The 13,724-nt window shown below is 49.2% G+C and overlaps 1 protein-coding gene across 1 annotated transcript; it reads left to right on the top strand.

The window, feature by feature from the left end:
- Positions 1–1,198: 1,198 nt before the first annotated feature.
- On the top strand, positions 1,199–11,070 carry St6galnac1 (ST6 N-acetylgalactosaminide alpha-2,6-sialyltransferase 1). The gene is made up of 9 exons (XM_090351505.1): positions 1,199–1,314; positions 6,144–6,684; positions 8,500–8,668; positions 8,796–8,967; positions 9,423–9,561; positions 9,749–9,852; positions 10,034–10,123; positions 10,206–10,305; positions 10,843–11,070. The coding sequence occupies exons 1-9, from the start codon at positions 1,199–1,201 to the stop codon at positions 11,068–11,070; spliced, it is 1,659 nt and encodes a 552-aa protein (XP_090207631.1).
- The last annotated feature ends 2,654 nt before the right edge of the window (positions 11,071–13,724 follow it).

Here is a 13,724-nt window from a genome sequence, read left to right as displayed (position 1 = left end):
TTTTGGCTAGTTAATTGGAGTTAAGAGTCACATAGATTTTCCTGTCTGGGCTGGCTTTGAACTGTGGTCCTCAAATCTTAGCCTCCCTCAGTATGAGGGAGCATACACTCATGAGCCACTGGCACTGGGCTTGAACCACATTCTCACCTCTCTCACCCTTCTCAAGCCATCAGTGCACGACCTGGTTGAAGGCCAACAGCTTTGGGGAAAGGCAGCATGCATAGGAGAAAGCCAGAGCACTAAACCAGGTCCTCAAAGTCCTCAGGCCCCACCCTTCCAAGCAGCACCTATCCCAGCTCTGCTCCTTGAAAATGCCTGTGCAGTTCAACACACCTGAAGCAAGTGTTTTACATTTTAATAATCCATACTACTTTATGGAGACTAACTGCCGGGCTTTTCTAAGTTACCCTGCAATCTAGAAAACTGGTCCTGTTTTTATTACTCTGGGTGGTACATTTTCTCAAGAAATCTGGTGGATTGGTTTGGTTTTCCTTTTCTTCAATGAAAGCAGAGTTGATGACTTCTAAAAGTGCTGTGGGCAGTGGGTAAGAATGTATTCTCTGGGATCTTGACTCAGCAAGCCAGTGGGATCTGAGCATTCACTGGCTCACAGCAATCGCTGTTTCCTCAACTCCAAAATGGGGATGACACTCATGCCCAGGAGAGATCCATGAGCCCTGTAAGTGGAAGCCTGGCAGTGCCTGGCTGGCATCAAGCCCCAGATGTGGTGGTCACCCTTTCAGAGACACAGCAAAGCCTGAAGGGCAGTAGTGACCCCCAGCGCTCTGTGCATGACCATCTCCTGGCATTCTCCCTACAGCCGCATTTACTTATAAAGCTAGAAGACTAAGTGTCCTGAAAGAGTGGCTTTACCAAGGCTGTACGGCTGATCTCCTCAAGCCTAGATCGAGACGGCGGCAGAGACAAAGGCAGGAAGGCCAAGTTGTTTGAACAAAAGGAGTTCATCTTCCTTCAGGCCACGCCAGCCTTGAAGCCTTCATAAAGCAGCCAGACGGCAACGTTCCTCCATTCCCTGGCAAGGGACCAGCTAGACTTCGCCCTGTGTGGCGTTTACCAGATACCCACGTGGTTCCTTATTAGGATAAAGGCTTTGAGCTGTGGACCTGGGCGGAGGCCTCAGCTGCCTTCATCAAGCTTCAGGACATGAGAACTTGCCCTCAGGACCCAGCCCTCCACCATGAGATTCTGTTCTCTGGGTCCCCGTGCCCTGTGGCACCTACTTTTGATGGTGTTGGTCTTCTTGCTCTTCGCCCTCCCTTCCTTTATTAAGGAACCTAACACAAAGCCTTCCAGGTAAGATGTGTGCCATTTCCAAGGTTCACTTGTTTCTAATGAGAGGAAACTGGTATTGTGTCGTGCTGGGCACCATCTGTGTCTGAAGGGAAGGATGTGGTGGAGGGGTGAGGAGGCACATGCCAGAACTAAGGTTAGAACTCAGGCCTGGGTGCTGTCCCTTAGTTTTTTTCCCTCCAGGCAGGTGTTCTACTGCCGGGGCCAGCTGGCATTGAATAGGGATTCCTGATTTAGGGCGTGAGGACTTGGAAAAGAAGAAGACAAGAAAAAGATGGGGTCAGGAGGTCTACAACTCAAGTCAGCAGGCCCAAGACTGCAGCCTAAGGCAAGCTTAAGACTATAACCTAAGACTGTGAGCTTAAGACTGTAGCCCCGTTCATTTCTTTGTTCCAATCCTAAATACTTTTAAAACCAGGAAACTGCATTCATAGTCTCAGATTAACATAGCCCCAAGTCATGCTAATAGCTCATTTTCTTGTGTACTCAGCTATGTGGGTCCAAGCTCGGGCCCCCAACACGTGAGCCACAGCTCCATTTTTTTTGCTTCCTGGTGCTTCATTGGAGATTAAGAACCTCATGGACTTTCCCGCCTGGGCTGGGTTTGAACAGGGGATCCTCAGATCTCAGCCTCCTGGGTAGCTAGGATTACAGGTGTGAGCCACCAGCACGTGGCTACATATATTTCTATCATGTATTCTGGTCGTATTGATTCATAGGGTAACTTTTTGATGCCAAGGACAGTTTCCCCTGTTGGAGCATACACACTCTCTTCTTTAAAATTGCTTTGTAGCATTTTGCAGAACGTTGACTTAGCCAGTCCTATGGCCCTTGCAGACTTAGGATGCTCAGCATTGATGGATACTAGTGAGCTGATCTCTCAAAAGCCTACTCCGGTTTTCTCATGATTAATTGGAGATAAGAGTCTCATGGACTTCAGTGCCCTGGCTGGATTTGAACCGCGATCCTCAGATCTCAGCCTCCTGAGTAGCTAGGATTACAGGTGTGAGCCACCGCACCCAGCTAAGTCTGTGTAACTCTTATCTCCAGCTAACCACCAGAACAACACTGGAAGTGGTGCTGTAGCCCAAGTGGTCGAGCAGTAGAACGCTAGCCTTGAGCAAGAAGAGCTCAGGTACAGCACCCAGGCCCTGAGTACAAGCCCCAGGAAAGGCACCAAAAAGAAACTTCACTTTCTTTTCAGTACTAGGTTTTGAGCTCAGAGCTTCACACTTGCTTGGCAGGTACTCTTTCTTTCTTTTTTTTTTTTTTTTGCCAATCTTGGGCTTGAGCTCAGGGCCTGAGCAGTGTCCTTGGACTTTCTCAAGGCTAGAGCTCTACCGCTTGAGCCTCAGCACCACTTCCGGCTTTTTTTTTCCTATGTATGAGGTACCGAGGAATCGAACCTGGGTCTTCATGTATGCTAGGCAAGCACTTTAACCACTAGGCCAAACTCCCGGCCCGGCAGGTGCTCTTTCACTGAGCCATGCCTCCAAACCATACCTCCAAACCATTGTTTGACTGGTTATTTTCTTAAGTCTTTTTTTCCTGGGGCTTGAACTCAGGGCCTGAGCACTGGGCTTGGGCTTTCTCAAGGCTAGAGCTCTACCACTTGAGCCACAGCACCATTTCCAGCTTTTTCTATGTATATGTGGTACTGAAGAATCAAACCAGGGTCTTTGTGCATGCTAGGCAAGCACTCAACCACTAGGCCAAACTCCTGGCCCCTGATTGGTTATTTCTTTCTGGTACTGTGGGTTAGATCTATAGTCTTTCCAGTGGCAGGCAAGCGATCTACCACTGGACTTCACCTCCAATCCCTAGTAACTCTTCCTTGCCTGCTTATTTGCTTGCTTGCTTGCTTTTCCTTCTTCCTTCCTTCCTTTCATTTTGTTGTTGTTGATCTTGGTTCTTGAAATCGGCTTGAATGCTGTCCCTGAGCTCTTTGGCCCAAGGCTACTGCCCTATCCCTTGAGCCTCAGTGCCACTTCTGGTTTTCTGGTGGTTAATTGAAGATAAGAGTCTCGTGGAGTTTAGTGCCCAGGCTAGCTTTGAACTGTGATCCTCAGACCTCAGCCTCCCAAGTAGCTAGGATTACAGGTATGAGCCACCTCACCCAGCCTTTATTTATTTATTTCTATTCTGTGCCAGTACTGGTACTTGAACTCAGGACCTAGGCACTGTCTCTTAGCTTTTTGCTCAAGGCTGGCCTTCTCTCACTTGAGCCACAACTCCACTTCTAGCTTTTTACTGGTTAATTAGAAATAAGAGTCTCATGGATTTAGGTGGCTAATTGGAATAAGAGGTCTCATGGACTTTCCTGCCCAGGCCGGTTTCAAATCACCATCCTCAGATCTCAGCCTCCTAAGTAGGTAGGATTACAGGTATGAACCCCTGTTACCCAGCATACATCTATTTCTAAGTACAATATTTTCTATCTTTATTTCTCAAGTAGATCAGGATTTTAAAAATGAAGTTGCTTTGGGCTGGGATGTGCTGAATGATTCAGTTCCTGTCCCTGTGAACAGCAAGCTCTTAGGAAATGGTTGGCCCCACTCAGCACTAGCCACAGCAGCAGTAGACAAGGTCAGGCCTGCTCAGCTCTGAAGGAAGGATGTCTGGACGCTTATCACATGAACACAAACTAGGCGCTCAGTACATTCCATGCATAAGAATAAGGAAATGAGGGCCGGGAGTTTGGCCTAGTGGTAGAGTGCTTGCCTAGCATGCACGAAGACCCGGGTTCGATTCCTCAGTACCACATACATAGAAAAAAGCTGGAAGTGGTGCTGAGGCTCAAGTGGTAGAGCTCTAGCCTTGAGACAGTCCAAGGACAGTGCTCAGGCCCTGAGCTCAAGCCCTGAGCTCAAGCCCAGGACTGGCAAAAAAAAAAAAAAAAAAAAAAAAGAATAAGGACTGCCTCAACACCTCTATCCCCAGCAACTATTGGTGTATCTAATTATGGAGAATTCAGTGAAACAAAACTTCATCACACTGAGTTTGCTGCTGTGACTTCCTGTAATATGAATATTGAAATCACCAAGTAATTTGAGATTTCACAAACAGAACAGTCCTCCGGGGAGTCCCTGGGCCATTTTTGGCTCCCAGACAGGATCCCCAAGGTGGGAGGGGGCTCAGTCCTAGGGTCTATGGGACCCCTAGGCAGTGGTCAGCTGTGCATGCTGCCTGGTTTGAGATGAGAGGTGCTAATGTAAGAAACCACCCCTGCTCCCCAGCTCTCCTCACCTCATCCACATTAAGGTGCCTTCCTCCCAGACAGCAATGTCCAGGAAAACACTGGAAACTGTTCATCTGATGTTGGGGATAGGGTAAGGAGTTTAACGGAGCATTTGCTAATAACACCCATGATAGCCTAGAGTTTGTTTTGTAGAGTGGCCCACACATACTTGTGCCCCTGCCAAACTGACAGATCTATGAGGTACAGAAAAAAAAAATCTCATCAGACCTCCCTAGAAAATGAACACAGAGCCCATCAAGATTATATTCTTGGGCAGGGCACAGGTGCCTCACACCTATAACCCTAGCTACTCAGGAGGCTGAGAGGATTGTAGGTTGAAGCTAGCCAGGCCAGGAAAGTCTGGAGACTCTTACCTCCAATGAACCACCAAAAAGCCAGTAGTGGAGCTATGGTTCAAGTGGTAGAGCACTACTCTTGAGTTCAAGCCCCAGGACTAGCACACACATACACATATACCAAAGAAAGAACGAAAGATCGCATTCTTGAGCTGCAGACATAGTTCATATCGTAATCACCCAGCACCCTCAAGGTTGGGATAGCAACAACAAAAACAAGCTTTATTCTTCCAGCATGAGCAGACAAATGTAGCAGAAGTGGGGATGTGGCTCAACAAGCAGAGTACCAGCATTAAGTGAAAGAACTAAGCAAGAATACAAGGCCCTGAGTTCAAGCCCCAGTACTGGCATTTTAAAAAGTTAAGACAGGCATAGTGGTGTGGGTCTGTTATCCTAGTTAATTGAGATGCTGAGATTGGGAGCATCATGGCTCTAGGCTAGCCCAAGCCAAAAACTCTCAAGACTCCATCTTCATAGAAGGAGCCAGGCCTTTTCTGGATGGCACACACTTATTATCTCGGCTACTGTGAGAAGGAGAAATAGGAGGCTTGGGCAAAAAGAAAGACCTTGGGCCAAAAGGAGCTAGAGGTGTGACTTCAATGGTAGCTGCCTAGCAAGAACAAAGCCCCGAGTTCATAGCCTAGAATCAGAGAGAGGGAAACAAAGGTAATGTGACACAGAAGCACAGATGTTAGGTGACAGAACCAGAGTGATGACCCTAAAGTTCTGGTCTGCAGTGCAAGTGTCCTCTGCAGCCCAATAGTAGCACGAGATCTGCAGGCCCGATGAGCAGGGGCTAGCACTGGGAAAGGCTTCAGCCCGATCTTAGCATTCAGTTCCTGTTATGGCCAAGCCCGATACTGGTCATTTCCCTCCATCTCCACCTAGAGCCACAGGAAGAAAAACTGGTTGTACTTCTGTTTGGGCGGGGGGAGGGAGGGCAAGGGGAGGAGAGAGAGAGAGAGAGAGAGAAATAAGAGAGTATACTAGGGCTTGAACCCAGGCCTGGACGCCGTCCCTTAGCTTTCTCCACTCAAGGTAAGCACTATACCAATTACTGCACAGCTCTCCTTCTGGCTTTGTGGTAATTCATTGGAGATAAGAGTTTCACAGACTTTCCTGCCTAGGCTGACTTCAAACTGCGATTGTCAAATCCTGGCCTCCTGAGAGGCTGGGATTATAGGTGTGAGTCACCAGTGCCAGCTCTGACCTGTGTTTCTCTCTCCCTCCTCCACCAGAAGGTATCAATATATACAGAACATTGAAGAAAGGTTTCAGAAGTGGCTCCAGGCCGTGTCCCAGGCATCCACCCTGGGGCAGAGGACAAATATCCGGGCAGAGACAGTACAAGAGACCACTGTCTCGGACATCCAACCCAGGCCCACGGGCCACACTGCTGGAGCCAGCAGGAGAGCAAAAGGCAACCCAACACCACGGCAGGAATGGGACACCATGCTCAAAACCACAATAAACACACAGCCGCCAAAAGGTCAGACAAGCAGAGGAAGGGGGGACCAGCAAGACAGAGCAGAAACCTCAGCCAAGACACAGGTCCTAGGAAGTTGGGACAAAAAGTTGAATGCCACAGGAGCAATGACAAGGAAGACAAGAGTGAGCACAACACCCGCTCCAGCCAAGAAGGTGGCCCAAGCCACCCCCCACCGGCCCCCAAATGTAACCACCCTAAGTCGCCAGAGACTGAAGGCCGCTAACTTCAAATCTGAGCCCCGGTGGGATTTTGAGGAAGAGTACAGCATGGACGTGGGGGGCCTCCAGACTGTGAGTTTGTGCCCCTACCTGTTGCCCTTCCAAAGGCTCCACCCATCCTCCAGCAGCCAGGCACTAGCAGACTTTGAGTTAGCCTGTCCCATACCCACTGGATGCTGCCCGGGCAGTGCAGGGCCAGAATGAGAAGACAGGCTTAGAGCCCTGATCTGAGTAGCCCAGGGTGGGATGAGAAGACACTCATTCCCAGAGCCCTTCAAGGGGTCCAGGGCAATGATCTGCAGTGAGAATGTGGCCTGTGTGTGTGTGTGTGTGTGTGTGTGTGTGTGTGTGAGAGAGAGAGAGAGAGAGAGAGAGAGAGAGAGAGAGAGAGAGAGAGAAAGAGAGAGCGTGAGCGCATCTATCCACTTACAGATTTTTTTTTTGAACCATGATTCTCAGGTCTGTGAATTGCTAGGATTATAGATCTGAGCCACCACTGTCCAGCACTGCCCTGTGTCTTGACGACACAAATCATCACACTCTGATGTGGGAGGGCCAGGACTGGCTAAGACAGCAGAAGGCTTCCATGTTCTACTCTAAAGCCCACATTATCCTTCCTGGCCATTCCGCCCCCTTACCTAGAGCAGCAGCGTTTAGATGCTTCTGCATTCACAGCAGCAATCCCACATTGGCACCCACTCACAAAGGTGCCTGCCCCCTAGAGGGTGAACGCATCTCATTGTCTACAACCTCCGTGGTCACAGGGGAAGGGGGAGGTCCCAGGGTCCCTGAGAATAGGGTAGAAAGGGAAGCAGAGCTGAGTACTGAAATCCCAACTACGCAAGAAGCTGGGATCTGAGAACTGAGGTTGGAAGCCAGCCTGGGCAGGAAAGCCTATGAAACTCTTATCTCCAACTAACTATCAAAAAAAGGGATCAGGGCCAGGAGCTTGGCCTAGTGGAAGAGTGCTTTCCTAGCATGCACAAAGCCCTGGGTTTGATTCCTCAGTACCACATACACAGAAAAGGCCAGATATGGCACTGGCTCAAGTGGCAGAATGCTAGTCTTGAGGTGGAAAAAGAAATGGATCTGTAGTTTAAGTGGTAGAGAGCTAGACGTGAGCAAAAAAGCTCAGAAACAGTGCCCAGGCCTTGAGTTCTAGCCCTAAGACTGGCACAATAGAAAGAAAAGGAAGGAAAGGAAGAAGGGGGAAAAAATGAAGAAGAAGGAGGAGGAAGAAGAAAGAGAGAGAGAGAAAGGAAGGAAAGAAGAAAAGAAGGAAGGAATGAGGAAAGAAAGAAAAGGAGAAAGGGAAAGAAATGAAAGGAGAAAGAAGAAAGTGATGAAGAAGTAGAAAGGAAGGGTGAGAGATAGGAAGGGGAAAGAAAGGAGAAAGGAAAAGAAAGGAAAGGAGGAACGAAAGGAGATAAAAAGGAAGGAAGGGAAGAAGGAAGGAAGGAGAAAAAGAGTAGAAAAAAGAAATAAAGGAAAAGGAAAAGAGAAGGGAAGGAGAAAGAAGGGAGGAAAGAAGAAAGGAAGGGAGAGAGGGAGGAAGGAAGGAAGATAGAAAGGAAGGAGAAAAAAAGAAGGAAAGGAAAAGGAAGAGAGAAAGTAAGGAGGAGGAAGGGAGGAAGAGAGGAAGAAGGAAGGCAGGCAGGCTGGAAGGAGAGGTAGGAAGGGAGGAAGGGAAAGGAAGAAAAGAAAAATAAAGGAAGAAAAATAGAAAAGAAGGAGAAAGAAATGGAAAGGAAGAGAGAGAAAGGAAGGAAGGAAGAAAAAAGGAAAGGTCAGAACGTTCTAACCTTCAAGGCCACAGTGGGGCTCTAGGCCGAAGTCCTCCCTGGACCTCTCCCTGGCTGACCCCTTGTCTGTCTTGCTGCCCTTCAGAGCTGCCCTGACTCTGTGAAGGTCAAAGCCTCCAAGTCTCCATGGCTGGGGAAGCTCTTCCTGCCCAGCCCCCTTCTCTTCCTGGACTCCACCCACTTCAGCCCCAGTGAGTGGGGCCGGCTGGAGCACTTCGCACCCCCCTTCGGCTTCATGGAGCTCAATCACTCCCGTGAGTGGCTCCCCCAGCCCAGGGGAGGCCGGGGTGGGCAGGCTGGCCTCAGGCCTGCCTCTTCCCGGGGATGTGATGGGCTGGACTCCTGTCCCTTTCAGGGCTCTGAATGGCCCCCTTTTCCCAGTGGTGCAGAAGGTGGTGACACAGTTTCCCCCAGTGCCCCAGCAGCAGCTGCTCCTGGCTAGCCTCCCTCCTGGGGGCTCCCGGTGCATCTCCTGTGCCGTGGTGGGCAACGGAGGCATCCTGAACAACTCCCGCAGGGGCCAGGAGATAGACAGCCATGACTACGTGTTTCGGTACGTTAGTCCTCCTCAAACTCCCCAGTTCACACACATCTGGCTGTCCCCAGAGCCCTGATGGGCACCCCATGCCTTAACCTGGGAGGGAGGCTTCCTGGACCCTCCGGAGGACATGAGCATTTAACCTTTGTCTGCCCACATCTCCTTTTTTCTACCCATCTCCATCATACTTCTCTTTTCTTGGAGAGTAGGGGCTGTCCTAGACTCTGAGGCCTCAAATTCAGGTCCTAAACACTATCCCTGAGCTTTTCTTGGCCAAGGCTGATGTTCTACCATTTGAACCACAGCTCCACTTGGAGCTTTGGGTTAATTAGAGATAAGAATCGCATAGACTTTCCTACTCAGTCTGACTTTGAACCTGGATCCTGAGATCTCAGCCTCCTGAGTATCTAGGATTACAGGAATGAGCCGCAGCACCCAACGATATATTCACAATTTACCTTTCGCTACAGATTGAGCGGAGCTGTCCTTAAAGGCTATGAACAGGATGTGGGCACACGCACGTCCTTCTACGGCTTCACCGCCTTCTCCCTGACCCAGTCCCTCCTCATACTGGGCAATCGGGGTTTCAAGCATGTGCCTGTGGGCGTGGTGAGTGGAAGGGGTGGGCCTGGCCACACAGGATCAGAAACACCCTGGGTCTGGATGAGGAGAGGGGGGAGGACTGCTAGACCTGCTCACAGGCAGAAAGTGGGCAGTCTGGAGCAGAGCTGGGTCACCCTGGCCTAGTGGTCCTAAAATCACTGCTCCTGGGCCATTTGCTGTCCTCTGTCCCCAGGATATCCGCTACCTCCACTTCCTGGAAGGCACCCGGGATTATGAGTGGCTGGATGCTCTGCTTGTGAATGAGACTATGCAGAAAAAGAGCCTTTTCTGGTTCAGGTACCCAATTTCCTTCTGCCCCTGGCTACCAGGCTGAGCTGGGCAGTGAGGGGCTACCAAGGGCTGGTCAGGTGGGACAGACTTAATCATCTGTCACCTGGACACGAGGGTCAGTCACACCCATGACCCTCATTTGGCCAGGTGAGAGAAAGCAGGCTGAGTGACCCACCCCTGACCACAGGCGCAGGCCCCAGGAAGCATTTCGTGAGGCCCTGAAATTGGACAGGTACTTCCTGCTACACCCAGACTTCCTCCGCTACATGAAGAACAGGTGAGAATGGAAAGGCAGAGCAGAGACCGTGTCTTCATCTCTGCAGGCTCCATGCACTTAGGGATCAGGGATATTTTTACAGATTTCTGAGATCAAAGACCCTGGACACTGCCCACTGGAGGATCTACCGCCCCACCACAGGCGCCCTGCTGCTTCTCACAGCCCTTCACCTCTGCGACAAGGTGAGCAGCTGCTGCAGGGGCTTCAGGCACAGAGCAACCTTCCTCCATGGTGTTAAGGCTTGGATTAAGTGGACTGAGCACAGCTACTGGCAGGAAAGGGAGTGGGTGTGGTGTGTATTCAAGGGACCCACATCAAAACCCCAGGGATGCAATCAGGATAAAAGGACCGCCCCCCTTCCCATGCAAGGTGCCAGTGGCTCAGGCCTGCAATCCTAGCTGCTCGGGAAGCTGAGATCTGAAGATCCGGGCTCTAAGCCAATTCAGACAGGAAAGGCCATGGGGATATTATCACCAGTTAACCAGCAAAAAACCAGAGCAAGAAAGCCAAGGGAGAGCATGGGGCCCTGAGTTCAAGCACCAGTCCCAATGCAAACAAAAGAAAAAGACCTCCTCCCACACACACACACTCTCTCTCTCTCTCACACACACACACACATATGTACACACATGTACACACACAACACACACACACGGAGTTAGCTCAGGAAAAGCAGCCTGGGGAGCCACTACAGGCGGCTCACCTCCCACTTTGTGTAGGTCAGTGCCTATGGCTTCATCACCGAGGGCCACGAGCGCTTTTCCGATCACTACTATGACACCTCATGGAAACGACTGATCTTTTACATCAACCATGACTTTGCACTGGAGAGGAAAGTCTGGAAGCAGTTACATGATGAAGGCATTATCTGGCTGTACCAGCGCCCCCAAAACACTGAACTCACTGGAGCCCCGGGGCGCAGCAGACAAAAGGCACCACTACCGTGAGTCTAGACTCTCCCTCCATGTCCTGAGGCCCGGAGCAGGTACCCGGCCCATCAAGGAGGAAATTTCTTCACAAAGTTGCTGTGAGTTGTGAGATTTCTAAGACCAGGATTTTTTTTGGGGGGGTTGGTCATGGAGCTTGGTCAGGATCTGGGTGCTATCCCTGGGCTTTTTGCTCAAACAGGTGCTCTACCATTTGAGCTACAGCTCAAAAAAAAAAAAAAAAAAGCTCCAGCTTTTATGCTGGTTAATTAGTTGGAGTCTCATGGACCTTCTATCTAGCCTGTCTCTGAACCAAGATCCTCAGAACTCAGCTTCCTGAGTAGCTAGGATTACAAACGTAAGCCACCAGTGCTCAGCTAGATTTTTTTTTTGTCAGTTCTGGGCTTGAGCTCAGGGCCTGAGCACTGTCCTTGGACTTTCTCAAGGCTAGAGCTCTACCACTTGAGCCTCAGCACCACTTCCAGCTTTTTTCTATGTATGTGGTACCAAGGAATTGAACCCTGGTCTTCGTGCATGCTAGGCAAGCACTCTACCACTAGGCCAAACTCCCGGCCCCTGAGCTAGATTTTTTTAACTAAATGGAGTGACAAGTGATTAATACCAGAAGTAACTGGAAAGCTCTCTTCACTCTCCAAAAAAAGGCTGGAGAAGTGGTTCACGCGGTATAGTGCCAGCCTCGCAGGTCTGTGGCCTTGAATTCAGGCCCCAGTCCAACCAAAAATAATACGAAAATCCACAGTGCAAAAGCTATACAGGGAAAGCCCTGAATTCACAGAGACCTAGATCTATCTCAAATGCCATATTTACTTACCAGCTGTGAAATCTCAAAAATGTTATGTGATTTCACCAGAGCACTTCTAAGGGCTGATCTGATTCTAGAAGGTTCTACGCTTTTCCTAGTCACTGAGGCATGTGACGACACTTCTTGTGGTAGAGAGCTAGTAATGGCACAGTTGGTTCTTATCCAAGAGATGTGAAGCAATTCAGTGTGAAGAAAATATAATTATCACTCCAAGACATGCCAGTTTGATGTCTATTAGCACATTTATTTTCACATTCCTGATTGCCTAAACATGTACCTTTTCCTTTGATTCTTCTTTTTTTTCTTTCTTTTTTTTTTCCCAGTCCTGGGCTTGAGCTCAGGGCCTGAGCACTGTCCTTGGATTTTTCTCAAGGCTAGAGCTTTACCACTTGAGCCTCAGCACCACTTCCAGCTTTTTCTAAGTATGTGGTACCAAAGAATTGAACCCGGGTCTTCGTGCATGCTAGGCAAATACTCTACCACTAGGCAAACTCCTGGCCCTTCCTTTGATTCTTCTGTGAGTCCATTTTCACAGCTAACTAGTTCCTCCCTTCGTTAATGTGTAAATAAAATCTTTGATATATTCATTTTATATTTGTCTGAGAGCTATGCTTTTAGCCTTTATTTATTTATTTGTTTTTATTGTTTTTGTTGGTTGTGGAACTTGAACTCCACCTGGGCACTGTCCCTGAGATCTTTTGATCAAAACCAGTACTCTACCACTTTGACCACAGATCCACTTCTGGTTTTCTGAGGGTTAAGTGGAGATAAGAGTCTCACGTACTTTCCTACCCAAGCTGGCTTTGAACCCCAATCCTCAGATCTCAGCCTCCTGAGTAGCCAGGATTGCAGGCGTGAGACACTGGTGACCGGCTTCTCTTCACTGTTAGAAAACCATGCCTTGACATTGCCTAGGCCATGAGCTTGTACATGAAAAAGCCTGCTGAGCAGGATTTCCTTCCATCTACTCATCTGTCCCACCCTCACCCTGCTTTTCCATGCAAACCCTGCTCAACAGTTTGAACTATGCCAGCTTTATTTCCATTTATCCTTTCAGCTCTGGCCCAGGATGCGGACTCTCCACAGCCCGAAAGGTGCTAAACAGAACGAGGGTACTAGGTAGACTAGATAGATGGGGAGAGGAAGAAAGAAGACAGAGATGGGGGGAGGAAGAGGGCAAGCAGGAGGGAGAAAGAGAGGGAGAGAAGAAAAAGGAGAGCAAAAGGAAGGAAAGAAGGAAGGAAGGAAAAAAGGGGGAGGAGTGATATTGACCAAGAAGCATGTTACTCATAACCTAACATGGAATTATAACCTCTTTGAACGACTACATAATAATTACTTTAAAAGTGGGAGGGTCAGACACAGTGGCTCATGAAGGGACCCCTTTCTTGACTTCCCCTAAAATCCATCCCCTATAAGCATTTCTGTCTTCACAACAAAGTACTTGACTCAAGCAGGGGCTGTAAATTCCCTGATAACAGCTCAGATTACAAGAGCAGCTTAACCAGGTGGAGTTACCAGAATTCTACCCCCACCCAACCCCCTTGGTCTGCCAAGAAACTCCCTCTCTTTCCTTTGTTGTCAGAGCAGTGCACCAGAAGCCCACCTAGATGATAGGTCAGTTCAAACAGCGAAGGTGTCAGTGGTTGCCCCAGCCATCACTCAAGTATGTTGAGATTCCATTGGCCACATGTGTATGGCCAAGCCCAACCACATGGCTGGTGGCGTATAAAAGTAGCCTGTGAGATTAGATGGGGTCACTCTCTCACATCTTAGAGATGGCCCTGGCTGGTCAGCATGATTCTCCATGCTAGGCATAGAATAAAACTCTGTTTAATTTCCGCTTTTGTGT

This window comes from Megascapheus bottae, chromosome 17 (assembly GCF_031878675.1).
Source record: "Megascapheus bottae isolate mThoBot1 chromosome 17, mThoBot2.hap1, whole genome shotgun sequence".
In the NCBI taxonomy this organism is placed as follows: Eukaryota; Metazoa; Chordata; class Mammalia; order Rodentia; family Geomyidae; genus Megascapheus; species Megascapheus bottae.
Note: the sequence above shows the minus strand (reverse complement) of the source record. Positions and strands in the feature narration are given on the sequence as shown.